General features: G+C 36.7%; 1 protein-coding gene across 1 annotated transcript in view; it reads left to right on the forward strand.

Moving 5' to 3' along the window:
• CCNB3 (cyclin B3) overlaps positions 1–17,617 on the forward strand; it is a 56,517-nt gene that overhangs the window by 16,271 nt on the left and 22,629 nt on the right. Inside the window, exons 7-8 of the mRNA XM_059911006.1 lie at positions 841–936; positions 2,303–2,395. Coding sequence (XP_059766989.1) covers positions 841–936; positions 2,303–2,395 — 189 coding nt within the window. The remainder of the gene's footprint in view (positions 1–840; positions 937–2,302; positions 2,396–17,617) is intronic.

The raw sequence follows: 17,617 nt of genomic DNA on the forward strand, positions 1-17,617 counted from the left end.
TTGCCTTCCTAAGCAATTGGTATTAAATCAAGTTGGCCTTGTAGAATCTCTTGACTTCGTGATTGGCGTAGTGATGTACCTGAGCAATTAGAAAGTATTTATTCCAGGAATACCCCCAAGGGTCTGGAATACTGTGTGTGTGTGTGTGTGTGTGTGTGTAAATATACATATATATATATATATATATATATATATATATGTATGTATGTATGTATGTATGTATATATATATGCTTTTCAGTAGTGGTTAGACAATTTCTTTCAGGAAATTGCCTTTCTTAGTGATTGCAATCTGCATTACATTGGACCTTAGCCAAAGATGGGTTAAGTTCACAGAGGCATCTTCCAAGGAAGATGGTTTTTAAGTTGTAAATTGGAAGGACTAAGGGATGAGATTTGGCAAGCAGGAGAAGAAAGACCCCTCTTGTAGGCAGAACAACCTGGTTAAAGGTGTAGAAGGGAGGAAAAGGCTAACAGGAAGATGAACTGGGCCAGATCAAAGCACTGAGACATAACAAGGGACCTAAGAAGACAGGTGACACAATTTGAAAGAGTAAGACAAGAATGTCTTTCTTGGAGAATCTTGAGCTTACCTGTAAAAATAGTGTCTGGTTCTTAGGGCAGAGCAGGTGTGTACAGGAGGACTAAGCATTTCTTGGTTACTCAACAGTATGAGGATTACAGGACCAAGGGGTGCTCTGTTATGGCCCAGGACATATAAGGCTTGAGGAACCTTAGGAGAAGATGACAGTGGGAAGAAAGGAGTCATTTTTTATGTATGTGTGCTAAACTTTTCTTGGAATCTTTCTCTTAATATGTCTTTCTGGTGATTTCCAAGCAGATGACCCCACTGGAGGATGTTGACAAGGACCACAGTGATCCATTTTTCAACTCAATATATATTAAGGATATCTTCAGTTACATGAAGGAGAGAGAGGTGTGTAGGTGGTGAGGGTGAGGGGCAATGATTTCCAGTTCTCATTTTCTCATCACACATCCTTCAAATGCACGTTTAAAGGGGAGGTAATAATGATGATGAAAACAATAATAGCAGCAACTGACATCTACTGGTAGCATACTATGAGTTAAACATTGTGCTAAGGGATTTATAAACATTATCTTGTTTAATTTTCCCAATAACTTCATGATGGTAGGTATTATTATCTCCTTTTCATAGTTGGGGGAAACTGCTCAGTCAACACAAATAGTATGTGGTAGATCTGGGATATGAACTAAAGTCTAATTACCTTGGAGACCATAAACCTACACCTCTAATTGCTGAGGATGTAATCTCAGACACAAAAATTGTCAAGCGGGCTTTTTCTGAGTGACTGCTCTTAGGGATCTTTTCCCTTCTCTATGCAAGTTTCTGGCATCATATGTAAAACCAGACCTTTTATTCCAGCTCTCCAACCTGGTGAAATTTTCTTTCTCCTTTGAAATCTGCCAGTCTCTTTTACCACTAATATTCATCAATTCCAAATTTTCTTCTGTCTCTCAGTGGAACAGATGGGACCAAGGTTATCTACTAACTAGAATTTTAGCAGGCCATGCATAAGAGGAAGGATGAATATCTCATCTTCTCTCTAGAGACACAGCAATAGATTAACTGACTCCAGAGCCTGTACCTTTTCTAGTATACCTTGGAGGAAGCAAGAGATAATTTTACTATACTAAAAGTACGAGCCTTAGCTCAGCAGTATTGGTTTCACTTGGGGGTCTTATGGGAGATTGGGATTGACATATATACACTTATATGTATAAAATCAATAACTAATAAGAACCTGCTGTATAAAAATTAAACAAAATAAAATTCAAAAAAAAGAAAGAAATGCAGAAACCTAGCCAGACCCAGACCTTCTAAATTAGAATGTGAATTTTAAAGATCCCCAAGTATCTTTCACATATGCATGTTAAAGTTTGAGAAGGACTCCTCTACACAGCCTGGTATTGTGCTTTAGACTGAATTGCAAAGAAGGGGCAGAATCTCTTTGGTATTCATCTATAGTCATAGGTGTCTTCCTGCCCATATTCCATATTCTCCTGGGCTCCTCAATATCCACCCTGACACTTAAATATCATGTGTGTCCATTTCCTAAGGATAACTGAAACTTGTCTGGAAAAGGATACTTTGCCCCTATCTGATACCAGCTGAAAATAATGATTTAGAACCCTGAGGAAATTACTTATGTTAGGTTACAATTTTTTTCTGAGATATTAGTTGCAAATATTTTTTCCCAAGTTACAATTTTTGAACTACAAGAAGAGTTTATTTGTTAACACTTCTTTATTCTTGCTGCCAGGAAAAGTTCATACTTAAAAAATACATGACCAGGCAGACTGATATCAACAGTGACATGAGGGCCATTCTCGTGGACTGGTTGGTGGAGGTGCAGGTAAGCCTAACAACTGCTGCCTTAAGGGGCTGCTGTTCTCTTTATCAATTATTCATTCAGCATTGCCAGGTCCCAAACATAGTAAAAATTTACTGGGTCTACAGAGCTGAATAAGCCATGATTCCTGCCCTCAAGGAGCTTATGACCTAGGGGACAAGATAAGACAAGCAGGCAGATAAGAACTATACAAAGTAGGATATACTAAGTACTATAAGAATGTTATTAATAAGACACTCGGAGAACCCAGTGGGAGGAGAGATATTTCTAGAAAAGGCAATGATGGTATGGCAGTTTAATCATTCTCAAAATCCTGTAAAAGTATATCTTGTGATTTGGATAGGGGTTAGTGACAAAGTCTTTCAAGCTATGGATGGGATGGGTAATAGGAAGGACATTGTAGCCCCAAACAGGGCAGATGGCTGTTTGTTGAGGGTTGGATGTTGAGGGAATATTGTTATGAATACTTAATTATCATTTTATACTAACAAATGATAGCCCAGAATAGTACCTGGATGTAGTAGGTGTCAATAAATATTTGTTGAATGAATGGAATTGAAAGGATTGCTGTGGAGTTTGCAAGGAAATATAAGGCATAGTATATGCCCAGCAGAGTCTTACTATATAATTGGGAAGAAAATGTAATATAGTTTAATATCCTTTAAGTACCAGAGTAATGGTTCAGGCTCACTTTGGAGTGACAGACCAGGGAAATGTGGTAGACATGGTATATTTGAACATCAGCAAAGCATGAAAATGTCATCTTATGGAAATGATGCAAAATAGTAAATTAGATAAGAGTAGAATTTGAGTAAATCTTAAATAAGTAAAATTGATCACAAAGATTGCTGATCATTACCAAGCAAGAAAGAGATTTCTAGTAGACTGCCAGTGGCCTTTGTTCTGATCAATATTTCTATAAGTGATGTAGATGAGAACAGAGAAGATCATCTCATCAGATTCACAGATGGCATGAAACTGGGAGTAGGGATAAGAAATAAATGGATAACAGATAAAATATCTCTAGCAGCTGGAATGATGAACTGAATCTTTTTTTAAAAAAACTTTTGTTATTATTTTTATTGCACAAAATTCCCATTTATTATAGCAAAGTAAGAAATTATAATTACTTATGATCCCACAACCTACAAACAATGTTAACATTTGTGTGTGTTTATTATCCCCCGCTTTCTTTTTAACATCTTTATTGGAGTATAATTGCTTTACATTGTTGTGTTAGTTGCTGCTGTATAACAAAGTGAATCAGCTATATGTATACATATATCCCCATATCCCCTCCCTCTTGCGTCTCCCTCCCACCCTCCCTATCCCACCCCTCTAGTTGGTCACAAAGCATCGAGCTGATCTCCCTGTGCGATGCAGCTGCTTCCCACTAGTTATCTGTTTTACATTTGGTAGTGTATATATGTCAATGCCGCTCTCTCACTACGTCTCAGCTTACCCTTCCCCCTCCCCGTGTCCTCAAGTCCATTCTCTATGTCTGTATCTTTATTCCTGTCCTGCCCCTAGGTTCTTCAGAACCATTTCTTTTTAAGATTCCATATATATGTGTTAGCATATGGTATTTGTTTTTCTCTTTTTGTCCTTTGTAACATTTTGGGATTGACTTTTATCACTCACCATAATTCCCTTGAGATCTGTCCAAGTTGTGTGTATCAATAGTTCATTCCTTTTTATTGCTGAGTAGTATTCCATGGTATGGATGTACCAAGGTTTGTTTAACCCTTCACCCATTGAAGGCCATTTGGGTTGTTTCCAGTTTCTGAGACTGTGAAAAGAACATCTATAAACATTAATTTACAGGGTTTTATGTGAGTATAAGTTTTCATTCCTAACATCAATACCCAGGAGTGGGATTGCTGTGTCATATGATAAATGTATGTTTAACGTAATGAGAAAGTGCTACAGAGTGACCGTATCATCTTGCACTCTCACCTGCAATGTTTGAGAGTTCTAGTTGCTCTGCATTCCTGGTCAGCACTGGGTTTGTTTTTTTTTTTTAAACTTTAGCCATATAGATGTGTAGAGGAATCTCACCATAGTTCTAATTTGCATTTGCCAATGATGTTGAACATCATACTTGTCATCTGTATATCCTCTTTGATGAAGTGTCTGTGTCTTTTTCCCAGTTTTAAATTGGGTAGTTTATTTTCTTTGTGTCAAGTTATGAGAGTTCTTTACATGTTCTGGATACAAATCCTTTGTTGGATGTGTGATTTACAAATATATCCTACCAGTCTGTAGTCTTTTGATTCTATTATCTGTGTCTTTCACAGAGCAAAAATTTCTAATTTTGATAGTCCAGTTTTTCAATGTTTTCTTTATGGATTGCAATTTTTGTGTCATGTCTAAGAACTCTGCTTAAACCTAGGTCATGAATATTTTCTCCCATATTTTATCTAAAAGTTTTATAGCTTTAACATTAAATCTATAATCCATTTTGAGTTAATTTTTGTATAAGGTATACAGGTTTTGAAGTCAAGTTTCATTGTTTTGCATATGGATGTCTAATTGTTCTAATACCATTTGTGGAAAAATATACTTTCTCCACTAAATTGCTTTTGCACCTTTGCCAAAAATCTGTTTGCCTTATTTGTATGGGTCTATTTCTATACTTATTTTTATATGCTGTTTCATTGATCTGTGTCTATCCCTTTGCCAATATCGCAGCCTTTATTTCTATAGTTTTATAGTAAGTCTTAAAACAAGGTAACATGATTCTTCCAACTCTATTCTGTCTTTTTTTTTCAAAATTGTTTTAGCTATTCTAGTGTCTTAGCCTTTCTAGACAAATTTTAGAATCAGTTTGTCTATATCTACTAAAAAATCCTGCTGAGGGTTTGATTGGAATTGAATTACATCTTGTGCAGAAAAGAGTTAACATAACAGGCATGATGCTGCTAGCCTTAGAAAGGCCTGTTTGCAAGATTGCCCTTTGGCTGGCATCTGGGAACTTGATTGGTAAGCAGTTCCCTACACTGCTGTAAAATTCTCCCCTAATGATAACTGTGCCTAAACTCTTTGTGCAAACAATATGGTTTATTCTGAACACCTGCTTTCCTTCTGCGAGTCTGGAATTTTGGTCCATGTTAGGCAGAGTGTTTATGTGACCAGCTCCCAGTAAAATGTTAGGCACTGAGTCATTAATGAGCTTCCCTGTTACACAACACTTTACACGTATTGTTCCATCTTATTGCTGGAGGAATTAACTGCATCCTGAGAGACTCTGCGGGAATAGGGCTCTTGGAAGCTGGCTTCTGGTTTTCACCAATTTTTGCCCATGCTCCTTTTCTCTTTGCTTTGTATATTTTGCTATAATAAATCATAGCCATGAGTGTGACTATGTGCTGAGTCCTGTGAGTCATCCTAGGAATCATTGTACCTGGGGGTGGCCTTGGGGACCCCCAATACACATCTATAGGTGAATTTGAATAGAATCAACACTTTTTTCTATGTTGAATCTTCCAACCCATGAACCATGAATGTAGTATGTCTCTCACGTATTTAGATTTTCTTTGATTTTAAAAAAAAAAAAAATACAGATCCTGTACATGTTTTGTTAGATTTATACCAAAATATTTTCTTTTTTTGTAGCTATTGTAAATGGTATTTAAAAAAATTTTTGGTTTCCATTTGTACAGTGCCAATATGAAATATTGATATTTGTGTGTTGACCTTGTATTCTATGATCTTGCTAAAACTCACTTATTAATTCTTAGGAGTTCTTTTTTTGGTAGATTTCTTGAAGTTATCTACATAGACAATTATGTCATTTGCAAATGGAGACAGTTTGACCCCTTTCCAGTCTGTATACTTTTAGCTTCATTTTTGTGTTTTATTGCACTGTGCAGGACTTCATTATGATGTTGATAGGATCAGTAAGAGTGGACAGCCTTGCCTTGTCCCTGATCTTTGGAATAAAGCAGTTAATCTTTCACCATTAGTATGATCTTAACTGTAGAGTTTTTGTCGCTACCTTTGATCAGGTTGAGAAATTTACTTTCCATTCTTAGTTTGGTGATATATATTTATCATGACAATGTTAAATTTGTCAAATGCTTTTTTCCTGCATCTATTGATAAGTTTTTTTTTTTTGGCTTTAGCCTATTGATGTGGTGGATTACATTGATTTTTAAATACTGAAGCAGGCTCATATTCCTGGGATAAACTCCACTCGTTCTGGCATATTATCCTTATATATTGCAAATCTTATTTGCTAATATTTTGTTGAGGATTTTTGTGTCTATATTTATGATGGATATTGGTCTGTAGTGTTCTTTTTTAAAATATTTTTGTACTATCTTTTTCTGGTTTTGGTATGAGAATGATAGTGGCTTTTTAATATAATTTGGGAAAACAGGGACACCTGCTGCACCGTCCTCCTCCCGGGGGGCGCCTTCTCCTTCCAGTACGACTGTCCACTCCATTTCACTGGCTGGTTCTCTGAACTAGCCGTGTGGCTGACAGGGTCTTGGTACTCTGGCCTGGTGTCAGGCCTGAGCCTCTGAGGTGGAAGAGCCGAGTTCAGGACACTGGACCACCAGAGACCTCCTGGCCCCACATAATATCAGTCGGCGAGAGCTCTCCCAGAGATCTCTGTTTCAAAGCTTGTGCCACCCAATGGCCAGCAAGCTCCAGTACTGGACGCCCCATGCCAAACAACTAGCAAGACAGGAACACAACCCCACCCATTAGCAGAGAGGCTGCCGAAAATCATACTAAGTTCACAGACACACCAAAACACACCACTAGACATGGCCCAGCCCACCAGAAAGACAAGATCCAGCCTCATCCACCAGAACACAGGCACCAGTTCCCTCCACCGGGAAGCCTACACAACCCACTGAAACAACCTTAGCCACTGGGGGCAGACACCAAAAACAATGGGAACTACGAACCTGCAGCCTGCAAAAAGGAGACCCCAAACACAATAAGTTAAACAAAATGAGAAGACAGAGAAATATGCAGCAGATGAAGGAGCAAGGTAAAAACCCACCAGACCAAACAAATGAAGAGGAAATAGGCAGTCTACCTGAAAAAGAATTCAGAGTAATGATGGTAAAGATGATCTAAAATCTTGGAAATAGAATGGAGAAAATACAAGAAACATTTAACAAGCACCTAGAAGAACTAAAGAGCAAACAATGATGAACAACAAAATAAATGAAAGTAAAAATCCTCTAGAAGGAATCAATAGCAGAATAACTGAGGCAGAAGAACGGATAAGTGACCTGGAAGATAAAATAGAGGAAATAACTACAGCAGAGCAGAATAAAGAAAAAAGAATGAAAAGAATTGAGGACAGTCTCAGAGACCTCTGGGACAACATTAGATGCACCAACATTTGAATTTTAGGGGTCCCAGAAGAAGAAGAGAAAAAAGAAAGGGACTGAGAAAATATTTGAAGAGATTATAGTTGAAAACTTCCCTAACATGGGAAAAGAAATAGTCAGTCACGTCTAGGAAGCGCAGAGAGTCCCATACAGGATAAATCCAAGGAGAGACATGCCAAGACGCATATTAATAAAACTATCAAAAATTAAATACAAAATAAAAATATTAAAAGCAGCAAGGGAAAAGCAAAAAATAATATACAAGGGAATCCCCATAAGGTTAACAGCTGATCTTTCAGCAGAAACTCTGCAAGCCAGAAAGGAGTGGCAGGACATATTTAAAGTGATGAAAGGGAAAAACCTACAACCAAGATTACTCTACCCAGCAAGGATCTCATTCAGATTCGACAGAGAAATTAAAACCTTTACAGACAAGCAAAAGCTAAGAGAATTCAGCACCACCAAACCAGCTTTACAACAAATGCTAAAGGAACTTCTTTAGGCAGGAAACACAAGAGAAGGAAAAGACCTACAATAACAAACCTGAAATAATTAAGAAAATGGTAATAGGAACATACATATTGATAACTACCTTAAAGGTAAATGGATTAAATGCTCCAACCAAAAGACATAGACTGGCTGAATGGATACAAAAACAAGACCCATATGTAGGCTGTCTACAAGAGACCCACTTCAGACCTAGGGATAGATACAGACTGAAAGTGAGGGGATGGAAAAAGATATTCCATGCAACTGGAAATCAAAAGAAAGCTGGAGCAGCAATTCTCATATCAGACAAAATAGACTTTAAAACAAAGACTATTACAAGAGACAAAGAAGGACACTACATAATGATCAAGGGATCAATCCAAGAAGAAGAATTGTAAATATTTATGCACCCAGCATAGGAGCACCTCAATACATAAGGCAAATGCTAACAGCCATAAAAGGGGAAATCGACAGTAACAAAATGATAGTAGGGGACGTTAACACCCCAGTTTCACCAGTGGACAGATCATCCAAAATGAAAATAAATAAGGAAACACAAGCTTTAAATTATACACTAAAGAAGATGGACTTAATTGATATTTATAGGACATTCCATCCAAAAACAACAGAATACTCTTTCTTCTCAGGTGCTCATGGAACATTCTCCAGGTTAGATCCAAACTATACAATGGTGGAGAGACAGTCTATTCAACAAATGGTGCTGGGAAAACTGGACAGCTACATGTGAAGGAATAAAATTAGAACACTCCCTAACACGGTATACAAAAATAAACTCAAAAGGTATTAAAGACCTAAATGTAAGGCCAGACACTATAAAACTCTTAATGGAAAACATAGGCAGAACACTCTATGACATAAATCACAGCAAGATCCTTTATGACCCACCCCCTAGAGAAATGGAAATAAAAACAAAAATAAACAAATGGGACCTAATGAAACTTAAAAGCTTTTGAACAGCAAAAGAAATCATAAAGAAGACGAAAAGACAACCCTCAGAATGGGAGAAAATATTTGCGAATGAAGCAACTGACAAAGGATTAATCTCCAAAATATACAAGCAACTCATGCAGCTCAATATCAAAAAAACGAACAACCCAATCCAAAAATGAGCAGAAGACCTAAATAGACATTTCTCCAAAGAAGTTATACAGTTTGTGAGCAAACACATGAAAGAATGCTCAACATCACTAATCATTAGAGAAATACAAATCAAAACTACAGTGAAGTATCACCTCACACCGGTAAGAATGGCCATCATCAAAAAATCTACAAACAATAAATGCTGGAGAGGGTGTGGAGAAAAGGGAACCCTCTTGCAGTGTTGGTGGGAATGTAAATTGATACAGCCACTATGGAGAACAGTATGCAGGTTCCATAAAAAACTAAAAATAGAACTCCGTATGACCCAGCAATCCCACTACTGGGCATATACCCTGAGGAGACCATAATTCAAAAAGAGTCAGCCATAAAAAGAAACGAAATTGAGTTATTTGTAGTGAGGTGGATGGACCTAGAGTCTGTCATACAGAGTGAAGTAAGTCAGAAAGAGAAAAACAAATACTGTATGCTAACACATATATATGGAATCTAAGGGGAAAAAAAAAGTCATGAAGAACCTAGGGGTAAGACAGGAATAAAGACACAGACCTACTAGAGAATGGACTTGAGGATAGGGGGAGGGGGAAGGGTAAGATGTGACAAAGTGAGAGAGTGGCATGGACATACATACACTACCAAACGTAAAATAGATAGCTAGTGGGAGGCAGCCACATAGCACAGGGAGATCAGCTCGGTGGTTTGTGACCACCTAGAGGGGTGGGATAGGGAGGGCGGGAGGGAGGGAGATGTGAGAGGGAAGAGATATGGGAACATATGTATATGTATGGCTGATTCACTTTGTTGTAAAGCAGAAACTGACACACCATTGTAAAGCAATTATACTCCAATAAAGATGTTAAAAAAAAAAGTCATGTACCACAATGTTCATTGCAGCTCTATTTACAATACCCAGGACGTGGAAGCAACCTAAGTGTCCACTGACAGATGAATGGATAAAGAAGTTGTGGCACTTATATACAGTGGAATATTACTCAGCCTTAAAAAGAAATGAAATTGAGTTGTTTGTAGTGAGATGGATGGACCTAGAGTCTGTCTTACAGAGTGAAGTAAGTCAGAAAGAAAAAAACAAATACCATATGCTAAAACATATATATGGAATCTAAAAAAAAAAAAAGATTCTGAAGAACCTAGGGACAGGACAGGAATAAAGATGCAGCCGTAGAGAATGGACTTGAGGACATGGGGAGCGGGAAGGGTAAGCTGGGATGCAGTGAGAGAATAGCATTGACATATATACACTACCAAATGTAAAATAGATAGCTAGTGGGAAGCAGCTGCATTCCAGAGGGAGATCAGCTTGGTGCTTTGTGATAACCTAGAGGGGTGGGATAGGGAGATTGGTAGGTTGATGTAAGAGGGAGGGGATATGAGGATATATATGTATTCATATAGCTGATTCACTTTGTTATACAGCAGAAAGTAACACAACATTGTAAAGCAATTATACTCCCATAAAGATGTTAAAAATATAATTTGGGAAGTATTCCCTTCTCTTCTCTTTTCTGGAAGAGATGTGTAGAATTGATGTTATTTATTTAAATGTTTGGTAGAATTTGCAAGTGAATCCATCTGGGCCTGAAGTTTTTTCTTTTCTCTGAAGAATTTTATCTAAGAATATAATTTCTTTAATAGTTATTAGATTATTCAAGTTATCTATTCATGTCAGACGACATTTGGAAGTTTGTGGTTTTCAAAGAATTGGTCCTTTCATTTAAGTTGTTGTATATATGTTTATAGCATTTCCTCATTATGCTGTCTTTCATTCTTGATATTTGGTAATCTGTGTCTTCTCTCTGTTTGTTTATCAGTCTTTCTAGGAGTTTATCATTTTTATTGATATTTGCAAAGAACCAGGTTTTCCTTTCATTTGTTTTCTCTGTTTTTCTGTTTTTAGTTTTATTGATATCTACTCTAATTTTTATCATTTCCTTTTTCTTGCTTTGGGCTTAATTTGCTCTTCTTTTCATAGTTTGAGGTGGAAGATTAGATTATTGACTTCAGACTTTTCTTCTTTCCTTTTTAAAAAAATTTTTTTAGTTTTTTTTATTTTTTCACACACACACACACACTGTATTTTATTTTTACAAGAGATAAATAAACTGACACCAAGCATTATAAATGGATGACCACAACAAAAGCAACAATGATTGCAATTACCAAACACGAAACACACTCATACTATGTCATATTATTGACATTCAGTCCAGTAATCCTCCACTGTAAGAGCTCCTTTACTTTGCAGTGCAAATTGATTTGTATATTTTTTGCCCCTGAGTCCTTGTGGAATTTTTTTTTTATTCAAACAGAAAGTCACAAAAATTATAATCATCCTCATCAGTTCACTCAGTCCCATGTAATTAATTTTTTTTTCATCTTCATCTTTTGTTAGCACTTTTATGAATTCATCAGTTTTCCATTAGAGTTCTGAAAATGCTTATTCATTCAGTTCAGCAGTATAGTCAGTTACCAGAAACCTGTACTTGTCAGAGTCTTTTCCATGAATTCCTTGAAGATGAAACCCTTTTATAGGAACATTTTTGCAAAAGCATCAGAGTACACCCAGAACTGTCTGTAAATGACAAATGACTTAAAAATGACCACGGTTAAAGATTTGATGAAAGTTCATAATAATGGAATTGACAAGGAAATTTAGTTATTTCTGAGATATACATTTTAAAGTAATAACTAGAATTATGACTTATAACATTGTACCAGAACATATAAGATTTTTAGAAATTTCATGTAATGTCTGAAACATTTATATTAACATATTTCCATACAAATAACCCAAAGAAAGTTTAGTATTAGTTGTTTTTTTTGTTGGCTTGTTTGATTTTTTATAGTGCAAGTTCTTATTAGTCATCAATTGTATACAATCAGTATACACATGTACACAATCAGTATACACATGTCAATCCCAATCGCCCAATTCAGCACTCCACCATCCCCAACCCACCGCGGTTTTCCCCCCTTGGTGTCCATACGTTTGTTCTCTACATCTGTGTCTCAAGTTCTGACCTGCAAACCGGTTCATCTGTACCATTTTTCTAGGCTCCCCATACATGCGTTAATATATATTTGTTTTTCTCTTTCTGACTTCACTCTGTATGACAGTCTCTAGATCCATCCACGTTTCAACAAATGACTCAATTTCATTCCTTTTTATGGCTGAGTAATATTCCATTGTATATGTGTACCACAACTTCTTTATCCATTCATCTGTCAATGGGCATTTAGGTTGCTTCCGTGACCTGGCTATTGTAAATAGTGCTGCAATGAACATTGGGGTGCATGTGTCTTTTTGAATTATGGTTTTCTCTGGGTATATGCCCAGTAGTGGGATTGCTGGATCATATGGTAATTCTATTTTTAGTTGTTTAAGGACCCTCCATACTGTTCTCCATAGTGGCTGTATCAATTTACATTCCCACCAACAGTGCAAGAGGGTTCCCTTTTCTCCACACCCTCTCCAGCATTTGTTGTTTGTAGATTTTCTGATGATGCCCATTCTAACTGGTGTGAGGTGATACCTCAGGGTAGTTTTGATTTGCGTTCCTCTAATAATTAGTGATGTTGAGCAGCTTTTCATGTGCTTCTTGGCCATCTGTATGTCTTCTTTGGAGAAATGTCTATTTAGGTCTTCTGCCCATTTTTGGATTGGGTTGTTTGTTTCTTTAATGTTGAGCTGCATGAGCTGTTTATATAGTTTGGAGATTAATCCTTTGTCCGTTGATTCATTTGCAAATATTTTCTCCCATTCTGAGGGTTGTCTTTTCGTCTTGTTTATGGTTTCCTTTGCTGTGCAAAAGCTTTGAAGTTTCATTCGGTCCCATTGGTTTATTTTTGTTTTTATTTCCATTACTCTAGGAGGTGGATCAAAAAAGATCTTGCTGTGATTTATGTCAAAGAGTGTTCTTCCTATGTTTTCCTCTAAGAGTTTTATAGTGTCTGGTCTTACATTTAGGTCTCGAATCCGTTTTGAGTTTATTTTTGTGTATGGTGTTAGGGAGTGTCCTAATTTCATTCTTTTACATGTAGCTGTCCAGTTTTCCCAGCACGACCTATTGAAGAGACTGTCATTTCTCCATTGTATATCTTTGCCTCCTTTGTCATAGATTAGTTGACCATACGAGCGTAGGTCAATCTCTGGGCTTTCTATCTTGTTCCGTTGATCTATGTTTCTGTTTTTGTGCCAGTACTATATTGTCTTGATTACTGTAGCTTTGTAGTATAGTCATATAGTCTGAAGTCAGGGTGTCTGATTCCTCCAGCTCCGTTTTTTTCCCTCAAGACTGCTTTGGCTATTAGGGGTCTTTTGTGTCTCCATACAAATTTTAAAATGATTTGTTCTAGTTCCGTAAAAAATGCCATTGGTAATTTGATAACGATTACATTGAATCTGTAGTTTGCTTTGGGGAGTATAGTCATTTTCACAATATTGATTCTTCCAATCCAAGAACATAGTATATCTCTCCATTGGTTGATACCATCTTTAATTTCTTTCATCAGTGTCTTATAGTTTTCTGCATACAGGTCTTTTGTCTCCCTAGGTAGGTTTATTCCTAGGTATTTTATTCGTTTTGTTGCAATGGTAAATGGGAGTGTTTCCATAATTTCTGTTTCAGATTTTTCATCATTAGTGTATAGGAATGCAAGAGATTTCTGTGCATTAATTTTGTATCCTGCAACTTTACCAAATTCATTGATTAGCTCTAGTAGTTTTCTGGTGGCAGTTTTAGGATTCTCTATGTATAGTATCATGTCATCTGCAAACAGTGACAGTTTTACTTCTTCCTTTCCAATTTGTATTCCTTTTATTTCTTTTTCTTCTCTGATTGCCGTGGCTAGGACTTCCAAAACTATGTTGAATAATAGTGGTGAGAGTGGACATCCTTGTCTCATTCCTGATCTTAGGGGAAATGCTTTCAGTTTTTCACCACTGAGAATGATGTTTGCTGTTGGTTTGTCGTATATGGCCTTTATTATGTTGAGGCAGGTTCCCTCTATGCCCACTTTCTGGAGAGTTTTTATCATAAATGGGTGTTGAATTTTGTCAAAAGCTTTTTCTGCATCTATTGAGATGATCATATGCTTTTTATTCTTCAGTTTGTTAATATGGTGTATTACATAGATTGATTTGCATATATTGAAGAACCCTTGCATCCCTGGGATAAATCCCACTTGATCGTGGTGTATGATCCTTTTAATGTGTTGTTGGATTCTGTTTGCTAGTATTTTGTCGAGGATTTTTGCATCTATATTCATCAGTGATATTGGTCTGTAATTTTCTTTTTTTGTAGTGTCTTTGTCTGGTTTTGGTATCAGGGTGATGGTGGCCTCATAGAATGAGTTTGGGAGTCTTCCTTCTTCTGCAATTTTTTGGAAGAGTTTGAGAAGGATGGGTGTTAGCTCTTCTCTAAATGTTTGATAGAATTCACCTGTGGAGCCATGTGGTCCTGGACTTTTGTTTTTTGGAAGATTTTTAATCTTTACTGTCTTCACATTACTTGTGATTGGTCTGTTCATATTTTCTGTTTCTTCCTGGTTCAGTCTTGGAAGGTTATACCTTTCTAAGAATTTGTCCATTTCTTCCAGGTTGTCATTTTATTGGCATAGAGTTGCTTGTAGTAGTCTCTTAGGATGCTATGTATTTCTGCGGTGTCTGTTGTATCTTCTCCTTTTTCATTTCTAGTTTTATTGATTTGCCTCCTCTCCCTCTTTTTCTTGATGAGTCTGGCTAATGGTTTATCAATTTTGTTTATCTTCTCAAAGAACCAGCTTTTAGTTTTATTGACCTTTGCTATTGTTTTCTTTGTTTCTATTTCATTTATTTCTACTCTGATCATTATGATTTCTTTCCTTCTGCTAAGTTTGGGTTTTGTTAGTTTCTTCTTTCTCTAGTTCCTTTAGGTGTAAGGTTAGATTGGTTGTTTTGAGATTTTTCTTGTTTCTTGAGGTAGGCTTGTATAGCTATAAACTTCCCTCTTAGAACTGCTTTTGCTGCATCCCATAGGTTTTGGATCATTGTGTTTTCATTGTCATTTGTCTCTAGGTTTTTTTTGTTTTCCTCTTTGATTTCTTTAGTGATCTCTTGGTTATTTAGTAACGTATTGTTTAGCCTCCATGTATTTGTGTTTTTTACCTTTTTTTCCCTGTAATTCATTTCTAATCTCATAGCGTCGTGGTCAGAAAAGATGCTTGATATGATTTCAATTTTCTTAAATTTACTGTGGCTTGATTTGTGACCCAAGATGTGATCTATCCTGGAGAATGTTCCATGAGCACTTGAGAAGAAAGTGTATTTTGTTGTTTTTGGATGGAATGTCTTATAAATATCAGTTAAATCCATCTTCTTTAATGTGTCATTTAAAGCTTGTGTTGCCTTATTTATTTTCAGTTTGGATGATCTGTCCATTGGTGAAAGTGGGGTGTTAAAGTCCCCTACTATGATTGTGTTACTGTCGATTTCCCCTTTTTTGGCTGTTAGCATTTGCCTTATGTATTGAGGTGCTCCTATGTTGGGTGCATATATATTTATAATTGTTTTATCTTCTTCTTGGTTTGATCCCTTGATGATTATGTAGTGTCCTTCCTTGTCTCTTGTAACATTCTTTATTTTAAAGTCTATTTTATCCGATATGAGTATAGCTACTCCAACTTTCTTTTGATTTCCATTTGCATGGAATATCTTTTTCCATCCCCTCACTCTCAGTCTGTATGTGTCCCTGGGTCTGAAGTGGGTCTCTTGTAGACAGCCTATATATGGGTCTTGTTTTTGGATCCATTCAGCCAGTCTCTGTCTTTTGGTTGCAGCATTTAATCCATTCACGTTTAAGGTAATTATTGATATGTATGTTCCTGTGAACATTTTCTTAATTGTTTTGGGTTTGTTTTTGTAGGTCCTTTTCTTCTCTCGTGTTTCCCACTTTGAGCAGTTCCTTTAGCATTTGTTGTAGAGCTGGTTTGTTGGTGCTGAATTCTCTTAGCTTTTGCTTGTCTGTAAAGCTTTTGATTTCTCCATCGAATCTGAATGAGATCCTTGCCAGGTAGGGTAATGTTGCTTGTAGGTTCTTCCCTTTCATCACTTTAAGTATATCATGCCACTCCCTTCTGGCTTGTAGAGTTTCTGCTGAGCAATCAGCTGTTAACCTTATGGGGGTTCCCTTGTATGTTATTTGTCATTTTTCCCTTGCTGCTTTCAATAATTTTTCTTTTCCTTTAATTTTTGCCAATTTGATTACTATGTGTCTCGGCGTGTTTCTCCTTGGGTTTATCCTGTATGGGACTTGCTGTGCTTCCTGAACTTGGGTGGCTATTTCCTTTCCCATGTTAGGCAAGTTTTCGACTATAATCTCTTCAAATATTTTCTCGGGTCCTTTCTCTCTCTCTTCTCCTTCTGGGACCCCTATAATGTGAATGTTGTTGCGTTTAATGTTGTCCCAGAGGTCTCTTAGGCTGTCTTCATTTCTTTTCATTCTTTTTTCTTTATTCTGTTCCACAGCAGTGAATTCCACCATTCTATCTTCCAGGTCACTTATCCTTTCTTCTGCCTCAGTTATTCTGCTATTGATTCCTTCTAGTGTAGTTTTCATTTCAGTTATTGTATTCTTTTTCTCTGTTTGTTTGTTCTTTAATTCTCCTAGGTCTTTGTTAAACATTTCTTGCATCTTCTTGATCTTTGCCTCCATTATTTTTCCAAGGTCCTGGATCATCTTCACTATCATTATTCTGAATTCTTTTTCTGGAAGGTTGCCTATCTCCCCTTCATTTTGTTGTTTTTCTGGGATTTTATCTTGTTCCTTCATCTGGTACATAGCTCTCTGCCTTTTCATCTTGTCTCTCTTTCTGTGAATGTGGTTTTTGTTCCAGAGGCTGCAGGATTGTAGTTCTTCTTTCTTCTGCTGTCTGCCCTCTGGTGGATGAGCCTTCTTTTCTAATATAAGCATTTAATGCTATAAATTTCTCCCTAAGCACTGCTTTAACAACTTGAATTATTTAGAAGTGTGTTGTTTAATTTCTAACTGTTTGGAGGTTTCACTATTATTTTTCTGTTATTGATTTCTAGTTTAATTCCACTGTGGTCAAAGAAAACACTTTGTATGATTTTAATTCTTTAAAAAATTTTTAGGTTTATCACCTAGGATATGGTCTGTCTTGGTGACATGTTCACTTGAGAAGAATGTGTATTCTGCTGCTGTTGGATGGAGTGAGTGTTCTATAAAATGTCAGATTCAGTTGGTTC

This window comes from Balaenoptera ricei, chromosome X, assembly GCF_028023285.1.
Source record: "Balaenoptera ricei isolate mBalRic1 chromosome X, mBalRic1.hap2, whole genome shotgun sequence".
Classification (NCBI taxonomy): domain Eukaryota; kingdom Metazoa; phylum Chordata; class Mammalia; order Artiodactyla; family Balaenopteridae; genus Balaenoptera; species Balaenoptera ricei.